General features: G+C 43.8%; 1 protein-coding gene across 1 annotated transcript in view; it reads right to left on the bottom strand.

Moving 5' to 3' along the window:
- Window positions 1-785: 785 nt before the first annotated feature.
- TEDC1 (tubulin epsilon and delta complex 1) overlaps window positions 786-22324 on the bottom strand; it is a 64259-nt gene continuing 42720 nt past the window's right edge. The window contains exons 6-8 of the mRNA XM_042873140.1: window positions 22155-22241; window positions 17967-18179; window positions 786-2037 (exon numbers count right to left, since the gene is read on the bottom strand). Of these exons, the coding sequence (XP_042729074.1) occupies window positions 1678-2037; window positions 17967-18179; window positions 22155-22241 (660 nt within the window). The 3' untranslated portion in view covers window positions 786-1677. The remainder of the gene's footprint in view (window positions 2038-17966; window positions 18180-22154; window positions 22242-22324) is intronic.

The following is a 22324-nucleotide window of genomic DNA, read 5'->3' as shown; positions in this document are numbered from 1 at the left end:
TGTCTCTTGATCACTTCCAGAGACAGTCATCCCACCACCTCCCTGTGCTGCCCATTCCAGTGCCTCACCACTCTTCCTGAGAAGTTGCACAGGGGACAATCACCTCCTGCTCCAGCTAAGCAAACCACGAGCAAGATCCTGCACATAGCAGGGGGGGTTGAAACGAGGTGATTGTTATGGTACTTTTCAACCCAGACCATTCTATGATTATGATTCAAGAAATCTGAGCTCTCTCCCAGCTAAAGAACATTTACCCACCCTGCCCTGGTGCACGTGCCACGAGAACAAATCCTTTGAGAGCAATGTTTTAAACCCAAGTGCAACGCAACATGAAAATATCCTTGTATCAAACCTGAAGGAGATAGGAAGTGCTGAGAAAGAGACAGCTTGTCTGAAAGCTGGCCCATATTAGACTGACCATGCCACGATGGGTGAACACAGGGCAAACCAGCCCCCCACACACAGCCCTCCAACAACGTATCTGTTGCCACTTGCTCTAGCAAAGACTGCATGTGCAGGTGCTACAGGTAAGCATGGTCTGGAAGCCTCTGAATTTGATGCTGAAGCATCCAGAAGACCTGAGCCTTGCCCATCTGCTCCCACCTGTGCATCACCACCTGCAGAGCAGCAATCACACCCAGTGCCTGGGAAGATCCTTAAAGGCTGCTCACATTTAGCTGAGGCAGGAGCCAAGAGTAGCCATCAGCACCATGAGCTGGAAGAGCAGACAGAACGCCAGGCCAAGGAAAGCCTGCTGCTCGCAGCAATTCACAGTGAAATCAAACCATTTTCTTTCCCTTTTATTTATTCCTGAAAGCATACAGCTAGCATATATAAACATTCTATGATTCTTTAGTGAGAACAAAGCAGAAAAGGGCAGGAAATGCACGCCAAGTGAAAAGCATTTGCATATTCTAGGGAAAGAAGCCTTCAGGGATAAGAGTTTGAAGATTTCTCGTGCATGGAAGCAAGGGTCACACTTTTATCTTACAGAAACTTCCTATAGTAGACCCATAAGTTGTCTCGCTGTGACTCATAACTTGGTGAGCGGGTTTCTAGTTTGCTCTCTTTGAGAACCTCATTACTTGAAGTGCATCACACCAGCAAATGAAGTCAGCATGCAGCTTTATTTATTATTAGGCATTTGTTTTTCTTTACAGTGGCTGCCTTATGGTTGCCACAAATATGCAAACCAGCAGAATTAAAAATAGCACACTTTCCCAATCTTTCTGAGCCTTGGTGCTTTGTATGTTCTCCAGTACCTGGATTTTTCTGACTAATGAATGCTTCCACTTGCTGGAAAATGTTGTATGCAATTAGTACTCCAATCTGCAGCCTCAAAGAAAGCTGTGTCTAGCAGATGAGCATTCTGGAAGAGCCAGTGCTTGGCAGAAGAACTAAACATCTAAAAGATAAAAGGGAGATGTAAGCACACTCCCACTAAGGCCTGCTGCAGAATTTAATTGGCAAGGTTAGCAATAAAGAGACTGCAGGCAGAACCACAAAGGTTATGGCCCCAGTGCAAGTCACAAAGCAGAAACAAGTCACTGCTCCCAGGCTTGATTATCAAAGCTCACATTTGGTTCCTCATCTTGCACTCCGCCATGCCAAACCGCACAAGTGTGTTCTGATCAAATAAGCCCACTCCTTTGTTCTTCTGAGTCCAGCTTTCTCTCTTCAAGGAGAGATACAAATCACTCCATCCAACCTCTCTGCAATTCCATCCAACCTCTGCTTGCACTCATCCTGCAGCTGCTTCAGCTCTCTCTGTAGGCTGGCCTCTCTCATCCGCAGTTCTCTGATCACCTCTGTAGCACTGACAGCTGGAGCGGGTTCCTTAGATACAGATCCACCAAAGCCTGTTTTGCTGGCAGAATGTTTGCTTCTAAACACCAGCCTGCATGACCCGTGCATTCTAGTTCTGTTTGGAGCACTGTGGTTCATAAGATCTAGTAGCTTCAGCTCCACTGATTCCTCTATCTTTCCTAGTTTGGCAGAGAAGTCCTCTTTCTGCAGTTCTTCCTCTCTTGTTTTCACCTGTAGAGATTAAAAAAAAAAAAAAAGAGAAGAGTATGGTAAATTTCTGTGAACAGCTCCTCATACCAGGAAACAACAGCAAATGTCCTGTTTGGACTGGAATGTACCAAAGAAACAGGAGCCAACTGAGAGTAAACTCAAGTGCACGGCAGCAAAAAATGAATTAAGCTAACGTGCTTTCTATCAGGTAGCAGCAGAGACCAAAAAGCTGCCTGTGGTCATTTGCTGGCAGCTTGGCCCTGCACTCCCTGACCTGATGACTAACACACGAGGGCTCCGTGTTCTCCCCTCACAACACAGAGCACAAAGGGGAACCAGGAGAGTGACCTTCATCACCACCGTGTTGTCAGAACTGATTAACTGCTTCGTGACTAACAGCACTCCTTCCATTTGCAAATGCTTTCTGTACTTGGCAACGTGAGAAAGGAGGGGTGGCAACTGGAAGCTAGCAATTCCTTCATTCTCATTACGGGTAACAAGTAGTAAAACAAAAATAATGAAGCAGAGACGAAGAAGTATAGGCTAAGAACAAAATGAATTACAGGCAGCACACTTGCACTGAAGATAGGCCCAACAAAACAAAGCTTTTCTTGTGACAGAGTAGTCTGGATAAAAGCAATTGTATATACTGGGATTTCTCCAAAGCATTTTATTTAATGCTCACTAACAATTTGATTTGAAGAACTTGGAAGATGGTAATTGCCTTGCCAATTTCACAAGTGGATTAAACACGAATTCAGTGACTCATCTCAAAACGTAGTTGTCAGTGGGGAAACATTCATAAGAAGAGGTTCCCTGCTGAGGCCTTCAGGGAAATGGTTCTTGGGCTAACGGCACATCATGTGGTGGTGGTGGAGTTCAATGCAAGCTGATGGCTGCAGAGCTGTGGATGGAACTGGGAAGGGCAGAGCCTGGCATTGGGCAGTCCACTGAGCGGCCCTCTCCCTGCCCCACTTTTGCACTGTTTTGCCTTCTTGCAGCTCTATCAGCCATCTCTATCAGCCCCATCAACTTCTACAAGCCCAGCAGAAATGCTCTGCTGCATTACCAAGCCCAAGCAGGTCTTGCATGGTGTGGAAAGCACCAGGGCTGGGGCCACAAGCAGGCCCACATACCTGGCAGCAATGGGCAAGGCAGCCTCACAGCTTTCCGTGACGGCAGCCAGCTGCCAAATCAGCTCAGCTGAAAAACAGTGAAATTTCAAACCAAAAGGAAACAGAGTAGGATTCAAAGGCAGGTCACCCAACAACTCACAGCCCAGAAAACATGCCTTATATTGTGAGACTTCAAGAGCTCCAGCTATTTCACTCATGCAGAGACATAACTTGTTTTAGATCCTAAAAGTCAAAAAGATAGAGGTGAGAGACCAGACTTTGCTGACAAAGGAATAAGAAGATCAAATGGATGGAAACATGAACTAGATATTCAGCTTCAGAATAAGACATTGTTACAGACTGTGAGGATAATGAACCATGAAATGCTCCACTGCTGCTCCAAGGATGAATCCTTTGGCCAAAGCTCAGATCAGGTCAACTTGGCACTAATGACATCCCTTGCACTCCTCCCATCCCTGGCCAGGAGTGAAGCTGAACTCCTCCTCGGGGTTTTAAATCCACAGGTCTGCATTAAGATATTGGTATCTCATGTGCTAGGGCTTTGACCAGTTCTCTGTAAGCTGGGAGATACTTGGTATCCCTCTGAAACAACAGAGATCAGTCAGAGCTGAAGGCACTGCTAAACTCCACCACTGACACCAGCCCAGCCAGGGCTTCATTCATTCATTCCAAGTCTTTTATCAGAATATCTTCATGTCTTTTGCAGCCAAGTAATTAATCCTCCCCAGAGTCTTCTGATGCATTATCCCTCCCCACCCTCAACAAAGATCAAGAAAATCAATCAAGTCAGAAAAGAAATAAGTTGCTCTGATTTTTTCCTAACTTGCTAAAGGCTTTATCGATGCAGAGCCATCTGTTAAAGGAGACCTCTGCTGATTAAAGCATTTGAATAGAGTTGAAGCAGAGAGAAGTTTATCTTTGCCCTTGTCCAAGAACCAAGGGTCTCTCTTTATCATAATCCCCGCTGAATCCCAGGGCACCTCTCACTGTTGGCTACAAGAGTATCTGCAGCTCAGTTCTCTAACAACAACTCAGAAGAAGCAAAACAGAAAAAATAAATTCCATGTTATCTGCACTCCCCATTTCCAAAATTGAATTAAAGAAATGGAAAGTGAAGTTTGCACAGAGTGGATTTAACACTGGAATGCAGGATGGGGAAAGTCTTATGCAGAACAAAATCACCACACAAACAGAGTCCACAAAATGCTATTTATTTTTTTGCATTAAACTCAGGCAGAACGCTACTAGGGATGCATAAGGTATTGCTAATGAAACGTAGGTTTTCATACCAGCCAAAGGTGGAGAATGTTATTACCCATGGAGCAAGACACAAGATGGAAGAGTACACTCCTTTCAGCATTAAGTGCACTGAGTTTTAACTCACTGCAGAAACAGCTGAGGTAGGAATTACTGTACTGAAGCAATAGCAGAGGTAAGGACAAGGACAGCAGCCAGGGAAACAGCATCAGAAAGGCACTGCACATGCTGTCTTCTGTGAAGAGGACCAACATTTCCTGGAACAATGATGTTAGATGAATTCAGTAAGAAAATTTTCAACTAATGAACATGAAACAAGAGGATAAGTTTAGCAAAGTGCTATTCCTGTCACATCAGGGCAATTTGGAGAGCCAGTTCAATTTATTCTTTGCATTGCTCTTCCTGGTAAAGGTAAATTCTGTAACCCCATACATCTTCACAAACTTTCTGCTCTTTGTAGATTTGAATAGCTAAAAATCTCTGGGGGTTGCCTTCCAGTAACGTTCTTTATTCTTCACATCCTGAAGACTTGTGAAAACAATCACTAACATCCCTCCTGTATGGTTAATTGATGCTCTTTAACAGCTTGCTGTCTCCCATTAGTCAGCACATAATGATTATTCCACACGGCAAAACAATCTCAACAGACCACTTTATATTAAACAAACATATTGTAAAGGATTAGGAGCCTCAGCATTTCGTGCCTGCCCCTTCCTATCCCACAGCTCTGCCTTTTGGATTCAATCTACCAGCTGGAATTTGAATTCCCCATTAGGTACACAGCACTGTCTGACAAGTGCTGTGCACCCGCACCAAATAAAATACAACTCAGTGATCAATGTTTCCACTTGCACAGAGCCAACCTCATCCCAAAGGGACCTGGTGCATTTTGAGAACAGCCACACTGAACTAAAGGGAATCAGCTGATAAGAAAGCAGCATCTTCTTATTGACACATCCTCTGCCCTGGAGCTAGCACTGATTCGGTTAGCAGCTCACAACACTTCAGCACACCTGTAATTTCAACAGAGCACTTACACACACTTAAGAATCCACAGAAAAGTGCTGTTCTTCTGTGTTTGAGGGTTGAAAAAGCCTGCCACGTTTCCCACTTCCAAGAACACGACCCACCTTGCGAGAGGTCTGCTTTCATCAGCTGCTCAAGTCATGCAATCCATTTATCTCATCGCTGCTCAAAACTCAGCCCTAACTAATTGCTGTGGTTTCCCCACTCCCTCCTGTTTGCCTCCACCTTGCTGGTAATGAGCTTCCCAGAGCTGTGTCTCATTCTATGAGGCTCAAACATCCCCAAGAGGCCGCTCCGCCTCATAAGAGTTTTAACAGCCTGCTAATGAGAAGTGCAGTGAAAATGATGCAAAAAATGGTTCTTTTTCTGCTAAGCAGCAAGCTGGACATGAACACACTTGGACAGAACTTTGCCAAAATGCACAGCATCCCACAGAGATCTTGGGAAACCTCTAGGTAACCACACTGCATTATTTAAGTCCTTTCCAGTAATGACCTAACCGAAGTGGCAATCTTCCCAATGCTGGATGCCACCACCTCACGTGGCAACCTGAAAGCAGCCTCACAAAGCAAAGGAACACACTGCCCCCCACTCAGTGATGCACCTGAAGGAAGCCGCTTGTGCTGAGAGCCACAGGAACTAACAGCAAAACCTCAGATCTCATCTTTTGGGCTGGGGAGCAAAAGGAAATTAGGAGATGTGAATGGATGCAATATCCGAGCGACCAAAGCCATGCTGCTTTTGCAATTGGGGCAAAAATAACCTGATACCTTTCACCCTACAAAGTTCAAACATTTGCTGAAAAGCACCTGCCCCCAAAAAATCAGACCCCCAGTGTTCAATAAAGGCACTTGCTGCTTATACAGAAAGACAAGAATACAGTAACAGCAGTCTGCAATAAGGTATTCTGGAAACACTACAACACCAAGTAAAGCAGGTGCTTTACTACAAAAAAGCCCACCTTATTCTAATTTCCAATTCATACCTTAGAGCAACTTGCCCAGATGTAATTTCAAACCTCTAAGGAAGTCATAGAGTTAGCACCACAGCTCTATAAAACTTGTCTCATTGAATCAAGCCTCTTTATGATAAGCTTTCAAGGTTTTTAATTTTCTGCAGCAATTTCTACGACCTGAAGAATAACCAGTTAAAAGCCCTGGAAACCATCATTTTCTGTTTTAACAGCTGAACGCTTCCCACACTGCCCTGCCTAAATGAGGTTCCCTTCTTCTCGTGTGATCCTTGATTGTACACACAGAGACATGATGTTCTTCTGAAATAGCCCATTTAATAGCAAGGCACACATGCATTTACAGATTTAAAGCTAAAATGAAGTGCTTAAGTTGCCTAACCTTCTGCATAACACAGGCTGCGGTATCTCACCCAGTAATTTGGGCTGTGTTCTACTGCATTTGGTAAGCTATGGGGTCTCCTTTGGAAACACACTTTTTTCTTAAACACAAGCTCCACTTGATCAAAACCCTACTCTATCACAATGTTATTTCAGCAGTAAAATACACCTATGGCTTAAAACGTGCATCTCTGTACTAAGTTCTGCCTCAGCCACTGGGTCTTGTTATGCCATTTCTCACCTAAAATAAGTCTTGTGCCTCCAGAACGCCGCTTCTGCCTAGGAACTTACAGATCATCATCCAGCAGCAACTTTGTCTTGGTTCAATTCCACTTCTCCAACCTCTCCAAAAGAGAGACAGAATAATTCCTCCATTACCCCTCCCTTAATCCTATCCAGTTCTTCAATCACTTTGCAATTGTGACAGTGGTGTGAGACCAACTCATTTCATTAAGCCCAGAATGGCCACCTATGTGTTATTCTTCAATGGATGACCAGTAGCAGACAGTACCACTTAGCTACAAGTAATCCAGCACTTCTCCAGTGAGCCCACTGCCCATTTCACAAAGCCAGAAATGGGTTTGCACATAACCCATACCTGAATCTGTGCACACGTAGGTATTTCTTTCTAAAAACCTCAAAGCTTTGGCTTAACAAACAGCCAGCAGCGACATTTCTCCTTAATATAATTACTGATTTCTCACATTCATTATGAGTTCAGCAAGAAGAAACAGCTTAGGCCTCTGGAAATGAAGGAGAATAACCCAAAAGAGGGGATATCAAAGCAATATTAATGCATGCATTATTTGTACCACAAACTACGAAGACATTTTAGAAAGGTTGTAAAGCTGAGCTACAGCAACTGGCAGGAGATGTAATTATACAAGCAGCTGCATTCCAAATTTTGCCCGGATTTGCAATTTCCTGCAATTAGGGAGGAATGTATACATCTCCATCTTATGCATTTTAAGCAAGACATTCTCTATTCAAATGCTAGCTCCCAGGCACACCTATTGTCAGTGCAAAACAAATTGACAGGGAAGCCACAGCAGCAATGTACCTACTTTATCCAGCAATAGAAGGCCAGCTTTTAGCTGAGGGAGGAAACCTCTGGGAAGAAACTACAAATACAAGTTTAATATCACAAACATGCTTAGCCGCATTCAGTGAGCACAAACACGAGAGTCTGGCCAGGCACAGCTGCTGTGTGCCTTCTTCCCCCCACTGTACACTCAGCAGTACAAAGTACTTCATAAGACTTCAGGACAGCATCCATGCTGTTCTCTAATAGAAAGCATTATGGTGGTGAGGAAGCAAAGCAACAAAAAGTTGTTTCTTACAGCATAATCTCACACAGTAGTAACCAGACCCTGACCTTGCATGAAGGCATACCACATTTCTGTTGACTTTTTTTCTTTAATAAAGAGAATCAAATCAGTCTGTATTTGGCATCACGTATCAAAATACCACATTGATAGGAGTCAGAAAAATCACACAAGCTTCAGAAAACAGAAAAGGACACCGGCCTAAGAGACCAGGAAAGGAATGCCAGGAAGATTTTCCAGAGTCTTTACAGGAAAATGCAAAGTAAACCTGCAAATATCAGCGCGAAACACAAAAGCACATAAGCGATAAGTGCAGTGCCTGTTTGCTGAGCCTGTGAATTATCTATTGCACAGGAACAAGCAAGAGGGAAACTAATCCTCTTAGGCCCCAAAGCAACCAAACTGTGATGCTGCTGAGCGGTGTGCCTATGGGCTGCGTGGGCTGCAGTGGGGTGGGATGGTTAAAGGACATACCTGAGGGCTGCAGCAAGGGGGCAGGGCTGAAAGCCTCTCCAGGAGAACATTTCCTGTTGTCTGGCTATTTTCTGAACTATCTGCTAGTTGGGTTTTAGTAGGAGCAGTTTGCTTTGCCAGTGTTTAACTTCAGAGGAATACTGAACTCAAAAAGAGGAAAGCAGATAGGAATCAAAGACAAAATGTGATATTTGAAGCAACTCTGATGACAGAACCAGGCAGGAACAAATCCCCAAACATTAAATGGACTATTGAAACCTCTTCAGGTGCTTCTCGTAAGGTAGGCAACCCCCCCAGAATGGTCCCACTACACTGTGAAGGTGGGATGGCTCCACTTGCAGGCTCTCCATCAGTGACACAGGGAGATGAAGTTCAGACTTGCAAAAATCCCACATGGCACACAGTTCTCAGTGTGCAAGGGGAATAATTTCTGCCTCCAAATTCTAAGTCCTTAGAACTTACAATAACCAGAAAAACCCCGTCTAGCCTTTTATTTCTAATTAGTTTTATCTTTACACTATTCAAATCTTTGAATTCAATTAAAAGATCACAGGAATGCATATAGTAACATGCACATGAAAAAGTACTAAATGAAGACCACAGTACGTCAGTTTCAGTAATTCAGACACTTGCAAAAAGGCTGCGGAGCTTCTTTGAGAAAAGACTGACAGCGACAAATTACAGAGGAAGGCAGCAGACAAGTATTGCTTCATGTAATAAATTGCTCACTTATTTTTCAATTTGTTCTTCCCAATTTTTATCTCGGGCAGCAGACAAACACTGCTGATAGGAGATACTTTCTCAGATGTAGGTGACTTGCTGGGCTTGGAGGGCTCCAGTGCTACATGAGAAGGGCTGCATCACTCTGTCCAGCATGAAAACAGCCACCCCAGGACACAGAGCTTCTTGGACTTGTGCTCTCTGAGCAAGCAAAGCTCACTCCAGCAACCCGACACAATAGTGGCATGAGGCAAATAAGCGCTAACCCTCAGGTGGAGATCTGTCAGCATAAAACATCTGCAGAGCTTCAGTGAAAAAGCTTTTGAAAGCCATTGCTCCAAAAACTCGTTCAGCTAAAGGAGTTTCTCTTACAGCTTTGCTGGTGAGAAGTGGCTGCAGTGGGCACAAAACTGCCTGAACGGCCACCGTGATGCTGGCAGGAGGAACAGGGTGAGCCCTTCAGCTACAGCCTGCAAAGGGAAAAGTCTGACATCTCTCACAGCATGGAAAGAGCTGATGAGACAAACGGCTAGAGGTAGTGAGTTCTGAACTCAGATGTGCACTGAAGCCTTATTTAGATGCATTTATCTCTAGGAAGAAGAGATCTGACAATATTAAATTACAGATTACTTTTATGTCAGCTCTTCTACAAGCACAAGGGACAGACACAGAAATGAGTTAGATACTTTCTTCTCTTATGATCAAGAACCCTTGATTTCAGGGCAGACAGCTGGGAGGACGAGGCCAAGGTTTTAAGAAAAAAAGAAAATACAAACAGCCTTTTTCCCAAAAGCACCAAGCTCCTATCAACTCATTTGAAAACCAAGCAGTGCTGTGAAATATGCAACTTACAACTTCTGCTGGTGGAGGAAGAATTCATCCTGATGGTCTGCCCCGAGCTGTAAAAAGCAATCCAGATACCTTCTGGAAATTACTGTCCCAAAAACCCACTCGGAAAAGCTCAGTAAAACACACTAAAAGAGCTCCAGGTAGAGCTGCCCTAAAATACAGCCACCAGTTGCAGTGTTTAAGATGGTCTCCATCAGGCAGGAAAACGCCCCCAGGATGCAACCCTGATAGAGGAGGATGCATCACCATGGCTCACCTTGCACCAGACAGCCTCAGCTCCAGAAACCCAGCAGCTTGGTGGCCACAGGGACCCCAGATCCCTGCCCAATCAGCCCTACAGCTTTTCACATTCAATAGATAAAGGCAGTGCTGGGAGCCACCATCACAACACATTGCACATCTGAACCCTGTAGGCATTCCCAATTTTTGTCCATGTTTGATGTGCTTTTCAGTGTGAAAACATAAGTGCTACACTTATTTCTTAAAAAACGCACTAAAACGTTTACAGTGGCTACAAAACACATTCTCTCGTTGGGATGCGGTTTTTTTTACAGTTTATTGTTAAATAAAGCTCATCTAAAATTTATTGGAGTATAATTCTTTGGGTGCATTTATTGCATGTTTCACTGCCGTGGTCGGTATCCAACACGTCAGTAAATAACACACGTAAAATATCAACACTGGTTATCGATTATGCCTTAACTGATCCTGTCACCTGAGCACACATTCTGCATTTTGGATAAGGAAAGGAAAACTGCATCTTTTGGGAAACCAGACAAAATTCCACCCACACTTCAAACCCCAGAGTTCTGCACGCAGAACAGGAGACAGCACTTTAGTTTTTAACGTTTCTGTCTTCCCTATGGAGCTGGAGTCCTTTAGAATATATAAGCCCCATAAAAAATGTCAGGCGGGATAATTTACTTTCAGTTCCAGTTTTTGTGTGTTTGAAATCAGTTTGCTGATTTAGCAACTGCTACGGAGTCTTTCTCACATGGTTCAGCACTCATTCAGCAATCTGCACAGCAAGTTACATCTGCAAACAAAGAATAAATACTTATCTTCGTCGTCTGTTTGTATGCCGCAAGCTTAGCGTTGACTATTCAAATCTGAGTAATGGGCTGAAGTTCTCAGAAGCAAACAAGATTTTAAAAACCTCCCAGCTCTGCTCACGTGCAGGAACTTCCCCCATGCTGTTACTTGAGCCAGGCTAACTAAGGGCTTTGGGTCTAATGCAAACATCAGATCCTGCTGGGGAGAATAGAGACGCACAGAGACGGCTTCTTTCTTCCTCCCTCCAGCACAGGGCAGAGCTCAGCGCCTCCTGGAACTGTCACCTGGGTCTCACCCAGCATCCATGGGCACTTACCAAAAGAAAGCAGCCTGATCTGTTAGGAAATCTGATAAAAAAGCCTGACAAAGCAACACAACAAAATACATAAGTAAAAAAAAAGAACACACACATAAACATACAATGATATGAGTTGGAAGTGATCCCTAAAGGACATCTGGTCCAACTCCCCTGCAAGTCATCAGGTGCTCAGAGTCCCATCCAACCTTCAATATCTCCAGGAATGGGAAGCCCACCATCTCTCTGGGCAACTTGTGACAGTGTCTCACTGCCTTTATTGTAAAAACCTTCTTCCTTATATCCAATCTAAATCTCCCCTGTTAGTTTGAAACCATTTCCCTTGCCCTGTTTCACAGACCCTGCTGAAGATTCTGCCCCTTTCCCTCCTATAACCCCTCTGTAGATCCTGACAGGCTGCTCTCAGGTCTCCCCAGAGCCTTCTCCTCTCCATGCTGAACAGCCCCAGCTCTCTCAGCCTGTCCTCATAGGGGAAGCTTTCCATCCCTTAAACATCTTACTCCCTACTGCTTACAGCAGGTCTATGCTTTCTAATAACCTAAATCTGATAATACCTTGGCAGCTCCATCAGCAGCAAATGTAATCCTACGTTTAACGAAATACAAACTACACATAAAAGCCATTAGCCCCATCCCTCCTTGCCACCCTCCCGTCCATGTCCTCCACTGCTCCCTTTGATGGATGCTTCTGTTGATCTCTCTGGGTTTCCTTCCCTACGCAAGCATCTGGGCCCAGCCAACCATACACTTCCAAAAGCTGCTCTTGTGGCCCTGCTAGTTTTTCAATTCCTTTTTGCATGAAAAGCTCCACTGACAGCTGCTCAATGCTCCAGATGGAGGTTTTCAAAGTGGAACACAACAACACTCTGGGACTGGGGCAGGGAATATGCTGACTGCTCCCAACCATCCCCAGCACTCCTCCGCTTCCTGCATCCCCACAGCCTGGGTAATTATTAACCACTCGCTGCACTGATATCTTCATATTAGCAGAAAGCCCGGAGAATGAGAATAAACAGCAAAAATAGACAAGATGAAACGGGAACAATTTGCTTTCAAAGAGAAAAAGAGCTCTTGACAAAGCTTCGGAGTGCTTTCCACCAAGAGCTCAGCTGCTGCTTTGCCACAAGCCTGTGCCTCGGGCTGCAGCAAACATGGCCCTGCATTGGGGAACACACTGGGCACACATTGGGCAGCCAGCACACACCAAACTGGGCCCTACCAGCCGTGCAGAGGGGCAGGAAAATGTTATTTTTGCTTCCCCACCAGGCACTGCCCATGCCTTGGTTTTCACACAGGTTAGGCCTCACCGTGCAGTGGCAGCAGGACCACAGCTCCTCCATCAGCTCCCAGTGCTCTGTGCTCAGGCATGGGTAGCCCAGCACAGCTGGAACTTCTGGGCAGGGCTCAAACATGGAGGGAGCACATTCAAGCTCAGTTTGATGGCTCTGATTCTCTCTCAGCCATGCTTCAGAGATGCTTATATGAGTAAGCTCCCTCACACCATCACCTGAAAGGAGTCTAGCTTGTTTTTAAATCCTAGCAAACACCAAGATACCACATTACAATATCACAAGCTCCAAAAGAAGCTCAGTAGCAGGTGAGCATTTATGTGATTAAAACTGAGGAGGATCCTCCTTTGGAGTCAGGCACCCGCTTCTCCAGCTCCTGGATACAGAATGTTCAACGTGAAATCAAGATGCCCCTCAATCAGAGGAGTAGAGGATAAATATTTTAAATATTTAGAAAGGAGCAAACAAACAAACAAGATCTATTTTCAAATTTGGAGACAACTTCTTTTTCAGTTACATTTTTTTTCAAGCAGAAAAGCATTTCTGAAGCTTAACAACCAAAATGTCATCCAAGAAGAAGCGATTATTTACCCAGGGCTGAATGGAAAAGAATAGAGCTGAACAGAAAAGAGCAGAGCTAACTATAAGAAAGTCACATATTCAGATCACACCTCTGCCCATACAGGTACGTCTTACGCCTGTTCTCCTCCAAGATACCAAACACAATTCTGCCTGCAGATGGGTATCAGTTAAAATGTCATATTAATCAGGGTTTCACGAATCATCCAAATCCCATAGCAACATTCAGTAATCTTCAGTCAGTGTCCTTGAAAGGGAAATGGCTTCAGGGTCGTTCCAAGCACAAAACTGGAGAGAAAAAAAAGAAAGAGCTGGGAGCAGGCAGAGAAACAAAAGAAAATGCTTTTCTGAGGAAAATAACTGACTTAATTTTAGAAGATTAAAGATGGATAGTTTTCTCTATTAGAAGCACACAGTACAAATTATTAATCTTATAAAAGCCGGATATCCTGCCTTGATAGCTCATCCTGAATAATGAGCAGTTGTGTTTAGTGCTGCAAACCAGACACTGTGGCATAGCATAGCTCTGACATTAACACACCTCGAATACCTCTACCTTGTCTAAATTCATCAGTCAATCACAGATTCAGGTTTCAAGCCCAAACCACAGTCGTACAGCAGGTCCAGCTCCTCTTCAGTCATCCCTGACAGATATTTGCATAACCTGCTTTGTAGAGGGTCCGAGGAAATTACTTCTTTAATATGCAATGAGAACTGTGTTGTGATTTAAGCACATTTTTGTCCCATTCTCTTCCCTCCACGAAAACTTGTATTCTTTGTATTTGAAAATTCCTATCTCACTGTAGTCTTTCCATTTTTATGTTAGAGACCCCTCAAAGCCCACCTCACCCAGCAGCCTGTCTGCAACACAGCTCAGCACCCAGTAGCAAGAGAAGTTCAGCACTAGACAAATACATAGCCATACTTCACTGGAAGACACAACATTCTAAACTTCAGCAGTTTTTGGCTGAAGGGCTTCCTTGGCCAGAGAACACTTTCCATATTCATTGCTTAACAACAGATTTTTTTCTTCATGAACTTGCCCAGTCGTGAGGATGAAGGAGCAGCAGAACAGTACAATTGTTTGCTCCTGCTCCAACGCGATATTTCCCTTCGCTGCCTCTTGGAGAGCAAGGAGCCCTAAACCAGCTGAATGTTCCTTGCACAGAAGCCCTTTCACAGCTTGGGTCATCATCACTTCCCCTTTCTATGCCTTTCCAGCTCAATCACGCCTTTCTTTTAGCTCAGACAACAACCAGAACTGCACACGTTGTGCCAGAACCAATAGAAATATTTTAAATTTCAGTTTCTTTTGCCTTGCTTACAATTCTTAGGATTTAATTTACTACTTGTGACCACTGACATTTTCACAAGAACTACTACTATAACCCCAAGAACTCATTCACACGACATGATGGCCATATCACAAAAACAGGCATAAAATTATGATTTTCCTTCAGATGCATTTTTATCTCCCATTTATCTCCCATCCTATTTTATCTGACATTTTATCACTTAATTATTCAGAACCACAAAAGTACTGGAGATCTCACTGTAGCCTTCCAGTACTTGAAGGGCGCTTAGAAGCAGGAGGGGATTGACTTTTCACAGTCTGATAGTGATAGGACATGGGGGAATGGCTTTAAACCAAAAGATTTAACTAAAAGATTCAAGTTAGATGCTAGGCAGAGATTTTTTTACTTAGAAGGTGGTGAGGCACAGGCTGCCCAGAGAGGTGTGGATGCCCCATCTCTGGAGGTGTTCAAGGCCAGGTTGGACGGGATCCTGAGCAGTTTGATCTGGTGGTTGGCAATCCTGCCCATGGGGCTGGGAAGTGGATGATCTTTAAGGTCCCCTCCAACTTAAGCCATTCTATCATTCTAAGAGGGTCCTTGATCCTTTCCTGCTGCTTTGTGCGTGATTGAGCTTCTTTCACTTGTGCCCATTGCTCTTCGCCTCCCTGTGCAAACTGATCACAGATGCCTGCTCTCCTCTTCCTGCTGTGTTTGCTCAAGGGTCAGAGGAAACACATTCACATGGGCAGTTTATTTTGGTTGAGAATCCTTTCAGGAACCTTATCAAATACCATTTCTAAATGCAAGTGGGTCAAGCCAACCCAACCTCCCTTGCCCACACGCTCAGTGGTCCCCTCTCCGAGAGCTCCAGCAGATTTTTTAGATTTGTGATTCCTCTCTTTAAAAACTGTGGCTGTCTCTTCCCCAGAATATCACATCTAATCACATGTCCTCATTTCTTTGGAATAGTTTCTACTCAATTGCCTGGCACAGACACCAGGCGCATTGCTAACAACCAACATAATTACTTGGTGGATTATCACGGTTCTCATGAAGTACAACACAGTGGGCACAGCAGCTATAATAAAACTTACTGTCCCTCATATGGACATGCTTGTGAGAGCCAAGATAATTTCCAGATGCCTCACTATCACAAGATACAAAGTTAGAGATAATGACCACTTCAGCTACCGCTCGCTGGAACTTCTCTTTGTTTGACTAAAAAAAGAATATAGAAGGAAAGATGTGATAAGCTTATTTCTCCAGTGAAAGGACTGAAGGGGACACAACTGATAGAGCAGCCTGCACTCAGCAAGCATCTTGGCTGGGGGAAAAAGGCAGACTGCAGGCAGAAAGCATCACGTAGACAGCTTGGCTGACAGAAAGAAGGGTTGATTTAAAGAGGATTAATGGAGAGTCATCTGACCTCCAGGCTTTCCAAAATGCTGTCACGTAGCAGCATTACGAAACAATTCTGTTCTGGGGGATGCAGAAGAGGAAGCACTTGCAATAAACTATCCTTTTAACAACACACCAAGACACACTCCATTTGTTTCCCACAGTTATGCAATCAAATGACATTCTGTGAATCTCAGAAATAGTGGAACTTGACCAAACATTATTCAAAAACAATCAGTGCATCTAATTCAATGCACTGTGCAGCATTCGTTTGTCAACGTTATTGGACTTCATCTCCAAATTAAAGCATAAAAAGTTACTGTGATTACTACATCATATTTAACAGGCATATATAATGTTATACATAAACGGAGTCAGAGCATATTGGAAATCACACAGTGGGAAGTTTACTTTTTAATTTCAAAGTCTGAGCTGTCCTGCAACATTCATCTCCATTTTGCCACAGAAGCATCTAAGCCAGACCACACCAGAGACCTGCATGACCAGCACCCCTGTGACTGACAGCAAGTGCCTGGAGAAGACTGCAAGATCAAAGGAAATATACTGGAGATACTTCAGAATATTCTCTTAGCCTGCAAAGATTTTTATCCCACAACTTGCCAAGCTTATAATTTGCATTTGTGTATTGGATAATTTTTAGTGGATTTCCTCTTCAAAGAACGTAACCAACAGATTCTGAACTCACTTGTGCTGCTAATATATCCTCAGTGCCCCATGGGGAGGATTGCACACTCAGTATGAAGCAGCAGCACCTCATGCCTGCCCCTATCCAACCAAGCCCAACTGGCTCCTTATTCTTACAGTAGAAGAGAGTGATCCAGTTTTTCTCCATACATTTTTTCCCATGCCAGATTCCTGTGAACTCTTGAGCAAATATCTGTTACCTTTCATTCTGGCAGTTGATCTGTAATCCCAACTACCCACACTTCAAACTAAAAAAAACCAAAAAGTTAACAATTATGAGTTAATATGGATTCAAAACAGTGACACGGAGAGTTTTGTTAGTGTTCTACCTGACCCAACTGTTCCTTTTACTTCCTTCCCATTAACTGGTTTCATAGACTCTCTGAATCCTTCTTTCCCCTTTATGACTGTATAAAAAAAAAAAAAAAAAAAAAAAAAAGCTACTTTCTACGCCTGCATCTTCAATGCATCTTCTCCCTGTGTCAGCATGCTAATATTCAGACTCATCTCCCAAATCTGCATTAACAGCTCTTTTATTTATGCCCCAGTACCCCTCTGGCTGTTTCTCTGTGTCCCGTCCCCCCCCCTCCATCTTGATGCTAGCGAACACCACGTACATTTCCTTCCTATCACCTGCCTTCCTCCTCAGCCAACCTCCCACACCCAGTCTGTTCTTGCACCAAAACTTGCACTTCTCTCACTTCACAGGTTTCAAAACCTTCTTATTCCTTTCCCCATCAGACATTTCAAAGACTAACTCAGTGAAAGAAGACAAGTTCTGGCTTCTCACACCCTCCTTTCCCTGCGAATACCTAACTTGTATTTTTCTTGCTGCAACTATTACAGATGCTTTCAGCCTGCTGCCTGTGTCCCCTCCAGAGGCTGCCACAGTTTCTTCCTCTTCTCATTCTCTCCTCTGTAACCCCTATCCTTTGATGCCTTCACTTCCAAATGCAAGAACACTTACTTTGTTTTCAGCACACTGCCTCTCTGGGACACCTGCTTACTTTGTGTTTGAAAGAGCACCTGGCATGCTGTGGGCATAAACAGACAAGCAATTGTAGGTTGACACAGAGCACCAACAGGGAGGCTGCCCTGAGACGGGACACAGCGAGAGAGCTGAAAAATAAAGGATGTGAGAAGTTGCTTCCCATCGCAACGGCCACCTCAAAGCTCACCTTCTGACACCAGGCAGACCTTCGGCGTGCTACCAGCTTGTCCAGCTGGCTGTGGAGAGCTGTCATCTCCCCAGACAACCTGTCGATTTGCGCAGTCATGCTTTCAGCCCAGGGGCAGCACGTGGCCCCCTCCTGCAGCCTGCTGGTCTCCACAGGAGTGTCCTGCACTGAGCGCACGCTTCCTTCTTCAGCCATGTTATCTAACATGGTTTCCTAAAAGAAAAAACAACAGAAGTTTCTTTTTGGCAGGTCCTATAATGCTTCCCTTCCTTCTCAGTACCCCATGGCTAGGAACGTACTGCTGCTGTCTCAGAGTACAGTTCTGTAATTCCACAGCTATTTTAAGAGAACCTCTTTAGTTCACTCTAATGTGAGTTAATAGAAGACTTACACTGCTAACTTAGCCCATTTTAGAATGCACTGCATGCTGTGAGCTGCTCTCCACTGCTATTACTGAAGCATAAAGTCACACTTTGAGATAACAACAACCAGCACTTGCAGAAGCAATATGTAAGCCCTTTCCCCTTCAATTCTACTTGCATGGCTTTTTGTAACACAGTAATGACCAGGACAAGCACTGTGCTTGCACTTCCCATCAGCTGTGCGCCACAGCAAGCTGTGACATCCACACCCTATCTGTGTCTACATCCAGCTCTCCAAGCCAAGAAACTCCGTGAGATCCCTGCTGCAGGCTGGCCAGCTCCGTCAGTTCTGCTTGGTCCTGCCCATTCCACTGGCTACAAAATTATTTGTGCAGCCGCCTTCAGAAGTAGCAATCATTATTTGAAACTCAAAAAAACCCACCAAACCCAAATAAGATCAGAGTCCTTGAAAGGTATGTACCTCTACAACATAGTGCATAAATTACAAAGAAACAGTCTCTGTGCCACAACAGGATAACTAAGAGACCCAGCCCTCCTCACTCAGGATATTAAATATTTATTCCCATTCTGCTATCAAGAAAACATCAAACAGGAGAGATCATAATCTCTTTTAAGGACATGAGTAGCATTCAAAATTACCTTTCAAAACTGGAGAAGCAATCTGAAAACAGCAAGAGCAAATTCAGCAGTCAAGCAGCATGGCCAACACGTGGGCAAGGCAAAAACATAGGTGTAATTACTGGCTCAGCAGCAGCACTGCTGGTAGAGATGCCATAAAATCACCTGTCACCAATGTCATCCTGATAAATGCAAGCACCAGGCTAGAAAGCATAAACACAAGTCTCTGTGATAGAAGAGAGTTGACCGTAACACTGATGTACGGGTGAGGCACCTGAAGTTAAACACAGACAAATGGGATAGGAAATCCCGTACTGGAGCAGCAACAGCCATCAGAAGTTGAAGGAATGGCCTACAAGGAGGCATTACGAGAACCAATTTTGTTTAACCTAGAAAGAGGAACTGGGAAGGCAGTGACATGCTAACAGCCTTCGCTTTAATAGAAGGTTGCTGTAGAGAGGATGAGAATAATTTTTCTCTCTCGCCGTCTTTTTTCTACGCAGGTAGGTACAAAACTTTGGCTTTCTTCGCAGCAAGAGGTTTTTAGGCTGATATAAGGAAAAGCCTTGCAAGAGAGCCAAGAATGGCAAAAGAAACCCTGAAAACCCTCCTTTCTAAGCCAGCAGCAGCTCTGCAAGATGTCACCAACAACTGACAGCCTGACAAGCTGCACAGCAGTAACACTAAGCTTTTTTTTTTTCCTTTTAAATTTGAAATTTACTAAATGAGAGAATTTTAGAGCAAAATTACTGCAGCCACTCCTGTTGCTGCAGTCAAGCCATGCTCTGGCCTAAGACCACTGCTCTGCCTTGCTGTGAATGTCACATCTCAGACCCAGCATCCTCATCCTTGCCAACCAGGGTGCTGCAGCACAGCCCAAGAGCAAGCAGTGCCTGAGGGCTCCCATACAACCATGGGGCAATAATGAAGCCCCTGCTGCCTTCACAGAGTCTGTTTCACCTCTGTCTGCTCAACTCTCTGCATCCAGTGTAGCAGATAAGTGCACAGAAGAAAACGGATGGCAGAACAGCAAAGGATATGCAGAAAGAAAAGGCATTAGAACAGTGGAAAGCAGGAGGGAAGGGTGTCAGGATAGTAGTGGAGAGCAGGGCTGCACCTTAGCACAGGGATGGGTGTAAGGCAGAGCCACACATTCCCATAAGCATCACAAGTTGTCATTTCTACAACTAAAAACAATCGATTTCAGTGTGTGAGGAAGTATCATTAACAGCAAACTCTACAAAACTGGCTAGCACCTATATTTAGCAGAAATGTCTGCTTTATCAACTCTGAAAAGTTGTGGGCTTTTTTTTTTTTTTTTTAATAATAATGTTAAAATCATCTGACAACCCAGAACTAAGACAGTATGGAAGAAAATTCTCTTGACAGTTTGCTGCACTTGTTAAAAAAAAAAAAGAAAAAAGAAGCAAGCATGCAAAGATGTGGAGATACTAAATAGCTGTCTTCCTACAGAAACATGCAAGTTCAGCTGCTGAATCAGGCAAAGATAAGTGCAAGAGACGTTCCAATTTCAGAGCCTAGCTGGTGGATCCCTATAAAGGCTGGGGAGCCCAGTCAGGCATTCAGACATTTTCCATTTGCAAATGCTGAGGGATACATTCATAGACTGTGGGCGAATCTTTCAAAATTCATTTAAAATCGCCCATGCTCTACCGCATCCCAGAGTCCATCCGCACGCAAGCTGAGTTTCCCCAGATTGTAAGGGCACACATAAATCAGAGCATGGGGCAAGGGGAATGGAAACACACTGCCAGAAATACTGGCAGAAATAATGGCAAATAAGCTTGTAATCTGATGGTCAGTGAACATATCCTATAAAGGGTAAGAATAAGGAAACTGAGCAGTGCATCCAGATACAGACACTCGCAGAAGGAAGGCTGCAGAGCAGACGTGCCCATCAATACAAGAGTGTTCAGTAATCAGCACAGGGGAGCTTCATCAGGAATACATTACTAACATTCTCTACAACCATCAGGAGGGCAGTAATTATGCAAGAATCATTCTGTCCACCAGATCAGCAAGGGAAAATACGGGTAAAAATGGAAAAAGGAAATTCTGTATCTTCAAAGCACATCTCATCTTCATACAACCTACAGTATATGGGAACACAACCATCAACATCCTGCTGAACAAAGCCACTGCCACATTTAACTCATTAAATAAAGATGTGCTGGCTGGGTTTTTTGCAAGTATTTACTTAGGACTGAATTCCAGGAAGCATGCAAGCACTAACCACAACAGTACTCCCCACTGTAACGTGGTTGAGATGGCTACAACAAAATGCCATAGCACTTGCCCTTCCATTTTGCCAGTGTGACTTTGGAGACAGGCTTATTCTGGAGCTGAAGCTTTCCAATTATAAGATGGGAGATGAGTAATCAAAAGCCATTACATAACTAATGGCAATTCAAATGGCTCTGCACTGGGAGTATTCTTCAAGACAGGTGAGGTAATTTTACACTCCTCTGCCTGGTTTTTAGTGTAGAACGACGCATGCGGGCAATTAATAGTCAGCTCACTGATTCCCAAAATTTTGTAAACTCATGCAGCTAATGAAGTGCTCTGAAGAATTATTTTCAGCAACTGTAAATGGACAGAAGTTGCAGAGAGAAGTGAGATGGATGCTGCCGTTTACACTCACTTGAGAAATCCAAAGATGCACACAGAAAGGCTTATTGATTTTCTTATGATCATTCAACACAGTTCAAGGGGAAATTGCCAATTTCAACACACTATTTGGCTGGGAAAAAATGAAGTTGTTTTCAGTATCAGCTGCTTGCAAATTTAGTTGCTCTCAAGTCTGCAATAAAGCTTAGAGTCCCTCTTCTGAAAACCCATTTAATTTTAACGAAATGTATGACTGTTATGTTTAAAAACATTAAAGAGATGAAGATCAAGCATTTTCATTTGTATTAACTTTATGGAGCTCTGCTACTCTGCCCTGCAATTCCTCAGCTTAGCTGGTAAGACTCACAGTCTTATTGAAGAAAACCGAGGGATGAAGAAGAACTAAGAACACATCGCTCTCTTTACCAAACCCTTTTTCCTTTTCTGAAGTGCTGTTTAACAGATGTCTCACAGTGTTTTTGTGGAAAAGAGTCTTTGTAAGTGGTCAGCTATTGGTTAGAGTCAAGAAAGTTGCATCCTTTAAAATTTCTTTAATTACCATCCACTGCCAGTAAACCACTTCCAGTTGCTTCCACTCCAGAAAGGCTTCTAGTTGCATGGTTTCCAACTCCAGATGCTGTACCAGCTGGATACAAGGAAACAAAGGAAAGAAAATCAGGTAACAGTACTCATTTGTAAACTAAATGAAACATGCGTTTGGTATGCATT

The sequence above is a fragment of the Lagopus leucura genome, unplaced genomic scaffold, assembly GCF_019238085.1.
Source record: "Lagopus leucura isolate 7727_CA_CO unplaced genomic scaffold, USGS_WTPT01 Super-Scaffold_100009, whole genome shotgun sequence".
Taxonomy (NCBI): Eukaryota; Metazoa; Chordata; class Aves; order Galliformes; family Phasianidae; genus Lagopus; species Lagopus leucura.
This window is presented reverse-complemented; position numbering and strand designations above follow the sequence as displayed.